A 15,495-nucleotide genomic window follows, 5' to 3' on the forward strand; every position below is an offset into this window, starting at 1 on the left:
GGGCAATTACTGGTCAAAAAAGTGGGTTTAATGTATCTGAAACTTCTCCAGTGCAAGAGTTTCAACATGTATTTCTGTGTACTTTTTAAAATGTACTTGTCAGTCTGGCCTTTCAAAAACACCCTTAAAACATCAGGTATTTTTTGGGCTCAAAACAGCCCCTTTATCTCTTGCATGCTTCCATACTAAAGGTTTGATGCCCGGGCTGCAGACACGTTCCTTGATAGTAATATGTCCAGGGTTGCATCATCTTTTGTTAATGAGAACAGCAACTGCAAGCCTCCCTCCTCTCCTCTCACTCAGGTTAGACACCTGTCTCCTCGGTATCTACGGTTCAACAGTAGTTCAGCCAGTTATAATTGAAGGTGAATGTTTCAGCATGTTCTCGGAGTTCTTTTTTCCTCCCGCCAACAATAAACTTACACGCAAGACAATGGTAATATCCATAAACAATAACTTTATTCATAGAAATATCTTTGCTAGTGTTACAGTTCACACACGTAAAATTAAGTGTGTTTGATAAAAATACAAAACAGGAATAACATTTGATGCGATTAAATATAATGGTACTAAACAAATATGACACTTGGGAGAGCAAAGTAGCAGGAAAACATCTCTGGAAATGAAATCAACTGCTAGTGTGCTGCAAGAAAAATGACGTACTCACAAATGTCAGTTTTTCTTCAAAGCTACAGTTGACTTTGTCTTGTTGATGATTTCAGGATCAATAAAATAAATGTAATTTGTGAGAAATAACCATTTTCAGACATCAAGTTGAGTCTTGAGTCCCTGTTTTGCATAACATTAACATAATGTACAATATGAAGAGGTGCCACTTTTAAATATAAACCTACTCTTCAACCTGAATGATTCAGAAAACTCCACCACCACAACCTGCCACACACACACTCATCATCCTACAACAATAGCTACACATTTCGGATACTGGTGTTTTTCAGCAGGACCCAAACTCTTCGATCCACTTCTCATACTTCTCCAGGTCAGTGGCAGACACGGACTTGGACACTTTCTTCATAGCGGACTCAAAGTCCTCCATGGTGGTGGGCATGTGCATCTCGTCCCGGGAGATGTTACGGATCTCCTCTGGCGTGAGGCCCTCGATTCTCCGCCTCATGGCCATCAGAGAGGCGTCTCTGTAGCAAAGCAACGGCGGTTTTCATTTGAACACTTTCAGCAAAGGTTTCAATAGAGGCACAAATGACTTAAGTTCCTACAATAATCCTTTCAGCCTTTGCTTTTATTGTGCTCTAAAATGCAATCTTAAATCAATTTACCATCTTGAATTACCAATCCAATCCATCCATATTCCTATAAATACCCGCCTAACCGTCTTCTCTTCCTCTATCACTTCCTGTGCCCCTCCCTCCCTGTTTCTCCCTCCCTGTTTCTCTCTTCCTGTTTCTCTCGTCAGTCTTGAGGGGGGTCCGTCGTGCCCAATCATTATTAAATCGGTTACATGCATCATGTCGACAGTGTCGTCCTTGCTAGTGAATAAGGAAATGTAAATACTACAAATCTCCAATTGTGTTCTAAAATGTTGCTGCAAATGACCTTCTAATTTTACCAAAAAGCTACTGAATTTTATTTCTTAGATTTCCTTGATGTCATTTTTGCTGTTATTTGACAGTGAATCTGATACAGAGAGGATCCACGGGGAGAGAAAGGCGTATGACATGCAACTGTGTTTATATGGTATGATCCAGTACGTCACTGGCAGACACCCAGCTCTTAGTGTGTTTTATCTATCGTAGCAATGACACATATTGTAGCAACGATCATATTCTGTGAATACATTTGTTGTTTCATCTCTGTTAAAAAACAGAAACTACTGTAAAGATCAACATTAGAACTGTGAAGGATGGGAAACAGTGGCGGTGGCTGACCTGCACACATTGGTAATGTCGGCTCCTGAGTAACCCTCCAACTGCTCTGCAATCTTGTCCAAGTCCACATTGCTGGCCAGCTCCAGCTCCGTCAGGTTGATCTTGAGCAGCTGCACTCGCCCGTCGGCTGCAAACAGTAATGCAACAGTGAGTGGAGCAGGCAGGAAGCCCGCAGCCTACCAACATATACACCAACCAGGTAACATGAGTAAAGAGCCCACTCGGACTGCCGACCGGGCAACACAGACAACTGCTCTGGGGCTCTGGTAGCGACCTGTCAATCACAAGGTAGCCCCGCCCTAAAGCATACCCTACTTTATGGTCTACATGACTCTAAATGGAGCATCATTTACTAAATGAACATCATGCTGTATTGAAGAATAGTTGAAACTACAGATTGAGACCATAAACTCATGTTTACTGAGGGAATAAATTAATTTACAAGTAGAGTTATTTTCTCATAGACTTCTATACAATCAGACTTCTTTTTGCAACCAGGAGTCGCCCCCTGATGGATATTAGAGAGAATGCAAGTTGAAGACACTTCTGCATTGGTTGCACCCTGGGAATATGCACCACTGAAGCACAACATTAACAATGATGATAAGGACATGTGGTCCTGCATTACAATCTGATCTTGAGGCACTGTTTTGTAGAGGGGCCCTTTGTCAAAATCTAGTTTTAAGACTCTATTTTATGGTTATATTGTGCTCACATGTTGCACTTTCCTAAATGATTTTTAGTTAAAATACCAGAAATTGGCATACAACAAACTTCGAATAGCATTTCAGCATAAGGTTATTGGTGCTCAAAACTAAATATAATGAAGCTGTGTGCACTGTACCTGAAGGTGACAGGATACAGAATGCAAGGAATGCGGGGGTCAGTGGGGGCTCATTTTGGCCCCAGGGCCTCCTAAGCAGGTTAATCTGGTATAAACCCACATTGTGCAGTTAATAAGGCTGCAATAACCGACATGATGAGAGGCCTTTCTGTTTGAACCCGTGTAGACTGTCTGGTCACTAGTCGTTGAACAGTCAAAGCTCACAGGTCACATAAGTCTGCAGGAACTTTGGTCACGCTATCTGTTTTTAAATCGTGAGACTTAGACCGCACTGTCAAAAAGTATATATATATATATATATATATATATATATATATATATATATATATATATATTTAAAAGAAAAGAGTGTACTTGAAGGCAGGGGGATGTAGATCCTCTTCTCCAGCCGTCTTCTCAGAGCCTCATCGATGTCCCACGGGAAGTTGGTGGCAGCCAGCACCATCACCATCTTTGATGGATCATCGTTTTCTGACGCTCCACCAACACCTACACAAAAGCCACAATAATGGAAAAGGAATGCTTCAATTGTGTGTGTGTTTTTTTGCAGTTAAAACAGTTTATACACAGTATATCTCAAATGCTAAGAAACAGGCAAAACTGCAGAAAACTAATGTTAGCTTCTTTCCACCATTTTAGACTTTAAAGCATTTCTAAGAGCGACTATATGTACGTAAGTGATGCAATTATGGTTGTGTTTTGTGTCATAGTCATTATACCGTCCATCTGCACCAGGAGCTCTGCCTTGACTCTCCGGCTGGCCTCGTGTTCCTCTGAAGTCCCTCGACGGCTGCACATGGAGTCAATCTCATCGATGAAGATCGTAGTGGGAGCGTAAAAACGAGCCTGACCGAGACCACAACATGTCAATGTACAAATGTCAAATGAAGTTGAACAGAATGTGAGAACAGATGCCTAATTCAGATTAGGTCTGCAGCATCCTAATCATAATACAGAAATATACATCCAAATTGAAAGGTGTATTAGGCGACTTTGGACCACCAGAGGCAGAAAGATTCGCAGAAAACATTACTTATTAAGTTATGGCTACAGGGTAGGACATCACATTTGCCACCCAACTAGTGCAATACTTTTCTCTCCGGAACCTTAACGATGCCCTGGATACCACAAATGCCCAAAACATTTGATAATCCCAGAAAAACATGACTTGGTTATTATCGGGGCCAAGCCCATACGGAAAGTCTCACCATTTCAAAGAGAAGGCGAACTAGCTTTTCAGACTCCCCTCTGTACTTGGAGGTGAGAGTGGACGAGGAGACGTTGAAGAATGTGGTTCTGCACTCGGTGGCAACTGCTTTGGCCAAAAGTGTTTTCCCCGTGCCAGGAGGTCCCACCATAAGCACTCCCTAAAGTAAGAAAAACAAGGTTCAGTGATATATATAAATATATACGTATATATATATATATATATATTTCAAAACAAATACAACCTAGATCTTTTTAAATTCGCACCTTCCACGGTCTTCGTATGCCTTTGAAAAATGCTGGCATCCACATCGGCAACACGACGGCTTCTTTCAGGAGCTTTTTTGCATCTACCAGGTCTGCAATGCTGTCCCTAAGAAACAGTGCACAGTGATTAGAGCTAGTGGGACACAAGAAGGCTGGTGACCACCCCAACCAAGCTGCTCGATGAACAACACAACAACTACGGTTCTTGTTACGTTTGCGTTTAACGTAATGATGTGCTTTTCTGTCAGCCATGAAAGGACAGTGAAATCTAAACAGCTGTCCAAACAGCAGTCCTTACTCTATATTACCGACGATGAAACGCTGGACGATTTGAGGAAAATATCGAACTGCGATTTGTAAAGCCTGCTGAGTTTTGAAATCTTAACTGATGTTGAAATCATCATCACACACATACAGGAGAAACTTCACAGATGCCCCTCTCTCTCTCTCTCTCTCTCTCTCTAATCTCAAACACGCACACACGACAGTGTTAAGATTATCGTACCAGAGGGAGCAACGCACTCATGGGGAAGCAGATGTAAACAAAACGCAGAGACTGACGTGGTACCACTTGCGGTAATAATTCATGTTTGAAATGATGGTATAATGAGCTTAAAGAAGATTCTGACTTTTGTTCAATATCCTCCAATGGTCATTTATTTGATAATTACCAAACTGCTAGATAAAAAAATAACACGATGCGACCAGCTGATGCTACATTGTTTTGCAAAACGATGCAGGGTGGAGTTAATGTTAATTAGCTACAGTCGAGTGAATTTTGCCAATGACAGATGTCATTGTAAGCTCAAAAAGCAACAGCTGCTTAGTATTACTTTCATCTCTATTCGCTTACGGTATCAATAATTACAAAGTAAAGTCTAATTAAACTTGCAGCTGTCAGAATTCAAAAATTGCAGTTGTTGAATTTGCAATTCCAATTTCAAAATAACGTTCAAGTGCTCGGCCAGTGACTTTTGTTAAATCTGTTACAGATGTGGCAGGACATTTTTAGCTTTGTGTCTTTTCCCAAGATCACTTGTAGGCGTTGGTTCAGTTTAAGGTAGCTTCGTATTAAGTGGTTATAAAATAACAAATATTTCTTAAAAAGGTATGAATCTTATTTTTTTTCTTGAAAAAAAGAAATAAAACAAACGATAAAAGGATCCACCATCTTTGGAAATTGCTTTGTTTGCTCTCACACATAAGAAGACTAATATGATTTCATCGTCTCTCAGCGTCCAGTACAGAGGCACAGCTGGGACATATTTAGCCTGGCTTACAAAGACTGGAAGCAGGAGTTAACTGCTAACAAGTACGTTACCCAAATACCCACAACTCTAATGAACACGTACCATTTGACATTTGGATTCTGAGATATAATATCTCTCTCCAAAGCTTCCACGAGGTCTTTATCACATCCTGCGCCATCAAACTTCTTCACTTCTTTCTCCTGGACATCTGCTTTGTTCTGGAAGGCAGAAAAAAAACAACATTATTGCTCTTCCAGACAAAAAACTGGAATTACAGGCTAGGGCATGGCTGTAGGGAAGCAGACTGTTTTATCAACAATGCAAATAGATGTTCCTAAATATATGTTATGCAATATAATGAGGGCGAAGGTGGTGTGTCGAATCCACCGTCACGTTGCTCACCTTGTCATCCTTTACTTTGCCAGCGGCCTCCTTCTTCTCTTTGCCTTTGGACGGTTTGCCTCTGTCCCCGTTGGCCCCACGGGGCGAGTTCCTCTGCTGGGCCCTCACAGCCACGCTCAGCCTGTTGTTGGGAGGTTTGCTGTCTTTATAGGGGTTGGCTGGCCGCCTGACGGGACAAGGAGAATGTCTGCGGAAAAGAGAAGCCGACAACCATCAGCACTTCAAGTCAATTTCTCGTTCATTCCAAACAATTATATGATTCATACTATGTTTTTATTCTTTAGTTTATTCATGCTAGGGGCACTTAAACGTGATGTAATTAGCTTTGGACTGGACTAAGGCTAAAAAACACTAGAAAGACCAAGGCAATAAAAAGCATTGTCAGTCTAAAATCCAAATAATAAAAACATGTTTGAAGCAGAAAAAAAGGAAAAGAAAAGAAGAACAAAGAGGCTTTATGAGGTTTAGAGGCCACCTTTGTAGGGGGCAGAGCAGGAACAAAACAGGCTCACATCAGGGACTCACATTCACTAATCTCAATCATATGACTACATCAGAGCTATTGTTAACAGACAAACAGCTTACTCAACCCCCGATCACAAAGGTGAACGGTTAAGTAGCCCTGCACAGCCCAAATTGGTATCACAGCGAAGAAAGAAAACAGACTTAGGCAAAGAATGAGAAAGCTTAAAAAAAACTAAAAACGAATCAATACCGCTGCTCAACGGGCACAGGCCTGATTTCGCAATCGTCGTGGATACTGGGTTTAGCGGGCGTCGTGTGCAGTTGAAAGTTCTCCAGAGTCGACATTATGTCCTGAACTTGGCGATTCTCTTCGCTGATTTCCTGCCACAGCTGAGAAGCAAACACAAGATTAAGGATCTGTTTTTATATCTGTTAAGTCAGAATGTAATTGATTGGCCAAGCATGGATCAATCAGCTTTTGCATCTCTCTCTCTCTCTCAATGTCCTTACACTTGATGAATGAAATAACAGCTAAGGACAACAAAGCTGGACAGATAAAGATAAAGAATGGAAAGGAATGCTAGGTAGTATTAAAGTGTAAATATATATATATATATATATATATATAATAAAAGCACCAATGACGAACAATTAAATAAGAAATCAAATGTATATACACAAGTCACATGCTCTGCAAGTTGTAAACAGTGCAAAGAAATACATATAAATACAATACAATACTGAATGGATGTATATGGACTGAATGATTACGTACAGTATGTACATGTTAAGATATACACGTATATTGTTCATACAGTGTGTACGATTTATATTGAAACTGACAGATGACATGTACATATTAAAAAAAACTAACTATGCATTGTAAAGATGATAATCTATAATTGGAGCAGTTGATATTTTGGTGTTGGAAGGTTATTGACAGTGTATGAGTGACGTAGTGTGAATCAGACTGACGGCCTGCGGGAGGAAACTGTTCTAGTGTCTGGTTGTGTTGGCGTACAGTGTTCGGTAGCGACACAGAAACATGTCGAGTCCAGGGTGTGAAGGGTTTGCATTGACTCTGGAGGCTGCCATCCGCGGCGCCATCTGGCAATCAACACGTGCTCTCAAGTTTTGTCTGATGCGTTATTTTTACGTCGTATTTACCTGCTGCCATCTCTGCTGAAAACTGCTGTCCCGCACAGTGTACACGTACTTCTTGATTTGTTCCAGCAAGCCGTGGTAAAGAACGCTGGCCGAGCTGTAGTTTCCCAGCAAGGCGTATTCGCGGGCCAGCTTCACGTTCTCGTTGATCTCTCGAAGACTCATGGTGCTGCAGGAGGACAGACAGCAAATCCATGCACAAAGGTTATTGCAGCTGCAACATTGGCAAGATATTGGCAAACATTTTATTGTATTTTTATGATCACATCAGGACACAGAGGGTGTTTCATACAAATAGCTTAGAAATTCTAAGTTTATTCTGAAAAATTCCGACAAGACTAACAAACTGAACCAGCATGATGCCGTCTCATAAAGCCAACATGGAGCTAATGTGATCAGGCAGAGATTTTGTCCCCAAATCACAACGGAAATCACCCCAGAAAGGGATCACTTTGAGGCCTGCATGGACAGCAGGAATGATAAGTGACCAATATCACTTTAAAATGCACACATGAGCATGTCAGTGTTGCTTTAAGACGGACTTTACTAACTTTTTAATACATTATGTGTTTTCTCTCAGCATTTTAATACACCAGATCAATATTGGAGCGATACTGATCTCATAAAGCGGAATCTCACGGGCCAGATAAGACATTAAATATAGTGTTTTTAACACTGTCAATACAAAACTCTGTGTTTTTTATGAAAATGCGAGGGTGTATTGTTTTAAAATGAACGACAACAACGTATATTTATCTATATCTAGTATCATCTGATTATAAATAGAGATCATTTGTAACTAATTCCTCTCCAGCCAAAGAAAAACACATCAAAACTCGCAGTGTTATCCGGATAAACGTGATGCAATATTTACCGGCTAACTTATGTACAGTTGTACGGGATTTCCCACCGCATTCAGTGAAATAGTAACCAACAGGATGGCTATTGTGCCTCTGTTTAATACTTGCTGTATGGATTAGCCGGAGCCGTTACGCCCAACAGATACACAACTGTTTGTGTGGAAAAACGTGACACGAAAGTCTGACGTACAAGAAGTTAGCAGTTCAGATAAGTGATCTGTTTACGTTGCAGGAACACATAACAGCTGTCGGGCACGTTAACTACAACCGATTAGTTCAGTTATCTGTTAACGTTACAAGCAACAGCCTTCACTTTGAATTTCAAGCCCCGGTTGGTTGGTTTCCCTTCTCTCGTACCAGAGCACTGCTAAAGTTTGTATTTACAAAACTTGACGTGTCCATATCCATCGCCGGGGATTGTTATGAGCCAGAAATCGTACACAAACTGGTTTGTAGTGGGTTTATACTCAACTTTTCAGATGTACACACGCAGTCCTCGCAGTGGCAGGAGGTCAAAGTGAGTCTACGTAAATGAAGACAACCAACCGACACGCAGCTAAACGCCCTGTCGACGTTTGTAGTTCAGTTCACATCACGGAAGTGATCAGCGCACGTTCTGCATGCAATAAAACCAACCAGGGCAGTAAAGGTTACAACTTCCGCTCATGAACTTCAAAATAAAACCGAGTTACTTTCAAATGTTAGACACATATGACAAATCGATAATAACTTGCAGGACAGGAGTAACGTTCAAGAAGTTAAAGCACAGTCCACTCTGGTGAGATGTTGAGGGCTATCAAGACCAAAATCTTACGCCACAAAACAACCCAACAGTGACACTCTGCTCATACAGTTGACACAACACACACTCTATATAAACACTTGTGTGTAGACACAACACCCACACACACTATACTGCAATATGTAGCAGCCCCATATATATTTTTAGCTGCTACATTCTATACTCTATCTGCACATTTAAACATGTATATATTTTTATCTAAAGCTCTTTGTAAATATCCATATCTGTACAGTTATTTTATTGCACTCCAGAGTACCTACTCTATTACTTTACCGTTATTCCACCCTATCTTGTACCTATTTCAGCTTATTTTTCTATCTTATCATACACTTATCTCAACTACTTCTTATTGTTTGAAAAAAATCTCAAATATTGTTCTTGGCATACCACAAGGACGCAAATTCCTTGTATGTTTCTTAAGCTGCTTACAACTGAAGGTAGGCTGATGAGACTGGGGCAGCGGGCAGTGCGGTTGGGCGTTTTTTCTTTCCTTTGGGTTTTCGTGCTGCTCCTTGTCACCTTCACTGTCAGAGACACATCTTTTTGTGGTTCTGTTGAACAGAATAACTATTGTAAGGAATGTGACGACTAACAAGTAGCTTTATATGATTTTAGTGTTTATCTAACCAAGTTGTAAGTATTAAAGATGAGCAAATTGATGAAATCACCATATACATATTGAGTAATCATTTTCTTTTCATGACCAGTAGATGGTGCTAAACTCACTTAAACAAGTGTACCACAACACACACACACACACACACACACACAACAGAGTTGGCGGTGATTGGTTTGGTACACAGTAGGAGTGGAAAAAAAAAGAAATAATTTCTGAGATACATCGTGATTCTCTTGACTGCAGAAAACATAATAATCGGAAATTTAAGACTCAATTCTCACGTGATGATTCTGTGACACCGGGCTGTCCCTTCCTTACCACTGTCCCTGAACACAACAGACGTAATACACGTGTGTCTTGTTTATGTTCTAAGCTAGGCTAAATACTAGCGAGCAGCCTAAATGGATACAATCCAACCGGTGTATGGAAGCATTTCGCTTCTTCTTCCGCCCAACTTGGGAACGATGAAGCAAATCACGAACTAGACTGCAGTTGTGGGCCGTCAGGGCCTGCAAAGCCTTCTCTGCTGGTCTAAACAGAATCACAAAGTTAGAGCTATTTTATAATTTAATAATTTTTCTTAAATACACACATGTATTATAATTTATAATTTTTTATAAATACAATTTTCTCATTGCACAGCTGTCTTCCTCAGTTGCTCTGCTTCCAGTGCAGCTTGTTTTAAGTAGAGCTTTTATCCAATCAGATTTCACCTCTGTGTCTCTAGGTAAGAAGAGAGGCCCGAGGCCTGCAGACTCACAAGTGAATCCCTTTGCAGTTTAAGTGAATGGGGACGATATTGTTGAAAGAGGAATATAAAATAAAGTGAAATATTAAATAAAGTGCACAAACGAACAGATAACAGGACTATAAACAAGTGAGATGTAAGTGTAGTGTAAAAGTGTCGAGTGTAATAGAAGGGATGTGCAGGGGAGTGACCGGTAGGAAATTGTCCCGGGGATGACAGAGCCAGTGGGGGTCCCGGGCTCTGTTAATGAGCCCGACTGCCGACGGGAAGAAACTGTTCATGTGTCGTGAGGTCTTGGTCCTGATGGACCTCAGCCTCCTACCAGATGGAAGGGGCACAAACAGTTTTTGTCCAGGGTGAGAGGGGTCGGCTACAATCCTTCTTGCTCGCTTCAGGGTTCTTAAAGCGAACAAGTCCTGGAGGGACGGCAGATTGCAGCCAATCACCCTCTCAGCAGAGCGAATGATGCGCTGCAGCCTGCCCTTGTCCTTGGCAGTGGCTGCAGCGTACCAGACTGTGATGGAGGAGCAGAGGATGGACTCAATGATGGCTGTGTAGAAATGCACCATCATTGTCTTTGGCAGGTTGAATTTCTTCAGCTGCCTCAGGAAGTACATCCTCTGCTGGGCCTTCTTTGTGATGGAGCTGATGTTAAGCTCCCACTTGAGGACTTGGGATATGATGGAGCCCAGGAAGCGGAAGGACTCCACCGCGTTGACGGGGGAGTCACACAGAGTGATAGTCATAGTGTTCAACCAATCAGATCTTTAGTTTGACATGTTGGGCGTATTCTTTGACATGTCAGAGCCTTTTAACTGGCCTACAAGTACGTGATTGGTCAGTGGGCTAGCGTGACATGTTGGGCGGTGACAATCCCAATATCTGCTGCCTCTGCCGAGCGGACATTTTCAGCCTCAAACGCATTAAAACGTATTCAAGAAATACAACTGGGGAGGCTCGACTGTCTTCACTAACGTCCATGAATCGAGAAGGACTTCTTACTGGAACTAAAACGCACGGATGTACTGAACAACCGTGAGATTAAACTCTTTGTTAACAAAGAAAGGAGGAAGAACTTTGTCTTTAAATAGTGAACAGCAGCTCTGGTAAGTTAAATGCGTTTGTTTTTACATCTGCAGTAGCTATAATATGCTTGTTTATATATTATTATTTGTACATTTTGTTTGGTTTAATATGTGATAGGAATCTTTGTTACGTCCAATGTTGCTCTGGGGACACATTTAGCGGTGCCAGTGTTGCCAACTTGGCGACTCTCTCGCTAAATCTGGCGACTTTCCAAACCCTCATGGCCACTTTTTTGTCAAAAGCTACTAGTGACAAATCTAGCGACTTGTTCTGGTGTTGTTGGAGACTTTTGTGGTGTTTTGACTGTTAAAGCAGGTACGTTCTGCACTGTCGTGAATGAGCAGCGGGTGCTGCCGTGAGCCCCCCCTCCGCCCCAAAGCACACACAGGCGCATCGCGCTGCAGTCAGAGCAGAGAGGAGACACACTCTATCTATAGGTGTTGGCTTCATTTTGACACGAAACAGATAATAACCGTAGCTGTGTTTCAGCTGCAGGACAGCAGTGAAGGCCCAGGTATAAAATGCACGGCCCGCCACTGCTAGACTGTATTGTGGATAAGATCAGCTTGTTATGTCAAATGACTCAGAACATGCTGAATTCTGTGTTTTCACTACGAGGATGCTGCTACAGGGCAAATTTGATTTATTTTCTTGTTGGTTCTCTTTGCAAAGCTTGGTCAAAAAAGCCATCTGAAATCTGTGTGAAATTTGTGAGTGAAAATATGTCTCTCAAGCACCGCCTACGAGTTGGACAGGCGACGCCCCTCGGCCAGTATCTCCGATTTACTTGAAATTTGACACACATGTCCAGCTCTGCCAGCTCTACAAAAAAGCCTCTTGGACCCCTGAACTCTGGCTAACGTTACACTGGGCTTGCAATACAATGGCGGAATCCTAGACAACGTAGTCTATATCAGGCAGACACATAGCTGACAACCTTGCAGCAAAACTAAGTGACGCGGTGGAGACTTAATGTAAAAGTAGCTGCATATATCCACGACAATGTACGTCAAAGCGTGGCTGATAAGAAGTACAACTGCCCCAGGGTTGGCTTTTCCTCCACACAATCAAAGTGTTCTGACTAGTGTTCCGACTAGTGTTCCCAGCAAACTGGATGAAAAGAAGCAAAATTTTCCATTCTGATGTGCAACCTTTCATGCATGCAGAGGTAGAGGATCATATCGTCAATGTGAAGCGATCTCTGACAGCAGGAACATGCTCGATATGTATCGTCTCTGTGTTAATGGCTGTTGTCTTATTAGCAATTGGTAGAAAACTCCCCGTCAGGGAATCGAACCCTGTTCTTCCGCGTGACAAGCGGAGATACTATCCACTATACTAACGAGGACTGTGCTAATAGCATTTTTGGCTAAATAAAAAAAAGTGCCGCTGTTCCGGCCTATGAAGGGAATTCTTGGAGCTATACAGGGGAGGCTTTAAGTGTAGTAGACATTTACTGTCACTCAATGACACAGCAGCTGTGACTGAATCCATTCGGAAATCATGTTGTCTGGCATCTGAAATGGTTGCAGTCAAGTGTGAATGGTGCATTGAGCCTGGGCACGTGCACAATAGTCATCTTCAGCAGTTTCCGTAGTGTAGTGGTTATCACGTTCGCCTAACACGCGAAAGGTCCCCCGTTCGAAACTGGGCGGAAACAGTATTCTTTGTTCCTGCTTACTCCACACAATAAAACTCTACTTAGTGGAATTGTCCGAAACTGGATAAGAAGTACAACTGCCCCAGGGTTGGCTTTTCCTCCACACAATCAAAGTGTTCTGACTAGCGTTCCCAGCAAACTGGATGAAAAGAAGCAGAATTTTCCATTCTGATGTGCATGCATGCCGAGGTAGAGGATCATATCGTCAATGTGAAGCTGTCTCTGACAGCAGAAACATGCTCAATATGTATCGTCTCTGTGTTAAATGGCTGTTGTCTTACTAACAACTGGTAGAAAACTCCCCGTCAGGGAATCGAACCCTGGTCTTCCGCGTGACAAGCGGAGATACTATCCACTATACTAACGAGGACTGTGCTAATAGCATTTTTGGCTAAATAAAAAAAAGTGCCGCTGTTCCGGCCTATGAAGGGAATTCTTGGAGCTATACAGGGGAGGCTTTAAGTGTAGTAGACATTTACTGTCACTCAATGACACAGCAGCTGTGACTGAATCCATTCGGAAATCATGTTGTCTGGCATCTGAAATGTTTGCAGTCAAGTGTGAATGGTGCATTGAGCCTGGGCACGTGCATAAAAGTCATCTTCAGCAGTTTCCGTAGTGTAGTGGTTATCACGTTTGCTTCACACGCGAAAGGTCCTCAGTTCGAAACTGGGCGGAAACAGTATTCTTTGTTCCTGCTTACTCCACAAAATAAAACTCTACTTAGTGGAATTGTCCGAAACTGGATAAGAAGTACAACTGCCCCAGGGTTGGCTTTTCCTCCACACAATCAAAGTGTTCTGACTAGCGTTCCCAGCAAACTGGATGAAAAGAAGCAGAATTTTCCATTCTGACGTGCAACCTTTCATGCATGCCGAGGTAGAGGATCATATCGTCAATGTGAAGCTGTCTCTGACAGCAGAAACATGCTCAATATGTATCGTCTCTGTGTTAAATGGCTGTTGTCTTACTAACAACTGGTAGAAAACTCCCCGTCAGGGAATCGAACCCTGGTCTTCCGCGTGACAAGCGGAGATACTATCCACTATACTAACGAGGACTGTGCTAATAGCATTTTTGGCTAAATAAAAAAAAGTGCCGCTGTTCCGGCCTATGAAGGGAATTCTTGGAGCTATACAGGGGAGGCTTTAAGTGTAGTAGACATTTACTGTCACTCAATGACACAGCAGCTGTGACTGAATCCATTCGGAAATCATGTTGTCTGGCATCTGAAATGTTTGCAGTCAAGTGTGAATGGTGCATTGAGCCTGGGCACGTGCATAAAGGTTATCTTCAGCAGTTTCCGTAGTGTAGTGGTTATCACGTTTGCTTCACACGCGAAAGGTCCTCAGTTCGAAACTGGGCGGAAACAGTATTCTTTGTTCCTGCTTACTCCACAAAATAAAACTCTACTTAGTGGAATTGTCGGAAACTGGATAAGAAGTACAACTGCCCCAGGGTTGGATTTTCCTCCACACAATCAAAGTGTTCTGACCAGCGTTCCCAGCAAACTGGATGAAAAGAAGCAGAATTTTCCATTCTGACGTGCAACCTTTCATGCATGCCGAGGTAGAGGATCATATCGTCAATGTGAAGCTGTCTCTGAGAGCAGGAACATGCTCGATATGTATCGTTTCTGTGTTAAATGGCTGTTGTCTTACTAACAACTGGTAGAAAACTCCCCGTTAGGGAATCGAACCCTGGTCTTCCGCATGACAAGCGGAGATACTATCCACTATACTAACGAGGACTGTGCTAATAGCATTTTTGGCTAAATAAAAAAAAGTGCCGCTGTTCCGGCCTATGAAGGGAATTCTTGGAGCTATACAGGGGAGGCTTTAAGTGAAGTAGACATTTACTGTCACTCAATGACAAAGCAGCTGTGACTGAATCCATTCGGAAATCATGTTGTCTGGCATCTGAAATGTTTGCAGTCAAGTGTGAATGGTGCATTGAGCCTGGGCACGTGCATAAAGGTTATCTTCAGCAGTTTCCGTAGTGTAGTGGTTATCACGTTTGCTTCACACGCGAAAGGTCCTCAGTTCGAAACTGGGCGGAAACAGTATTCTTTGTTCCTGCTTACTCCACAAAATAAAACTCTACTTAGTGGAATTGTCCGAAACTGGATAAGAAGTACAACTGCCCCAGGGTTGGATTTTCCTCCACACAATCAAAGTGTTCTGACTAGCGTTCCCAGCAAACTGGATGAAAAGAAGCA

General features: G+C 42.2%; 1 protein-coding gene and 6 non-coding genes across 7 annotated transcripts; 4 read left to right on the forward strand and 3 right to left on the reverse strand.

Moving 5' to 3' along the window:
* Positions 1-437: 437 nt before the first annotated feature.
* Positions 438-8,981, reverse strand: katna1 (katanin p60 (ATPase containing) subunit A 1). The gene is made up of 11 exons (XM_076084195.1): positions 8,835-8,981; positions 7,506-7,671; positions 6,589-6,728; positions 5,874-6,060; positions 5,574-5,689; positions 4,222-4,327; positions 3,957-4,115; positions 3,468-3,594; positions 3,103-3,237; positions 1,905-2,031; positions 438-1,154 (listed from the first exon to the last, which is right to left on the reverse strand). Exons 2-11 carry the CDS (start codon positions 7,665-7,667, stop codon positions 956-958), a joined length of 1,458 nt encoding a protein of 485 aa, XP_075940310.1. The 5' UTR covers positions 7,668-7,671; positions 8,835-8,981; the 3' UTR covers positions 438-955.
* Positions 8,982-13,204: 4,223 nt separating this feature from the next.
* Positions 13,205-13,277, forward strand: trnav-aac (transfer RNA valine (anticodon AAC)). The gene has a single exon. It is a non-coding gene; the product is annotated as a tRNA-Val (tRNA).
* A 298-nt stretch (positions 13,278-13,575) lies between these two features.
* On the reverse strand, positions 13,576-13,647 carry trnad-guc (transfer RNA aspartic acid (anticodon GUC)). Its single transcript has one exon. It is a non-coding gene; the product is annotated as a tRNA-Asp (tRNA).
* Positions 13,648-13,886: 239 nt separating this feature from the next.
* Positions 13,887-13,959, forward strand: trnav-cac (transfer RNA valine (anticodon CAC)). Its single transcript has one exon. It is a non-coding gene; the product is annotated as a tRNA-Val (tRNA).
* Positions 13,960-14,265: 306 nt separating this feature from the next.
* Positions 14,266-14,337, reverse strand: trnad-guc (transfer RNA aspartic acid (anticodon GUC)). The gene has a single exon. It is a non-coding gene; the product is annotated as a tRNA-Asp (tRNA).
* A 239-nt stretch (positions 14,338-14,576) lies between these two features.
* trnav-cac (transfer RNA valine (anticodon CAC)) lies at positions 14,577-14,649 on the forward strand. The gene has a single exon. It is a non-coding gene; the product is annotated as a tRNA-Val (tRNA).
* Positions 14,650-15,266: 617 nt separating this feature from the next.
* Positions 15,267-15,339, forward strand: trnav-cac (transfer RNA valine (anticodon CAC)). Its single transcript has one exon. It is a non-coding gene; the product is annotated as a tRNA-Val (tRNA).
* The last annotated feature ends 156 nt before the right edge of the window (positions 15,340-15,495 follow it).

Source organism: Anarhichas minor, unplaced genomic scaffold, assembly GCF_050575085.1.
Source record: "Anarhichas minor isolate MPS153535 unplaced genomic scaffold, ASM5057508v1 ptg000136l, whole genome shotgun sequence".
NCBI lineage: Eukaryota > Metazoa > Chordata > Actinopteri > Perciformes > Anarhichadidae > Anarhichas > Anarhichas minor.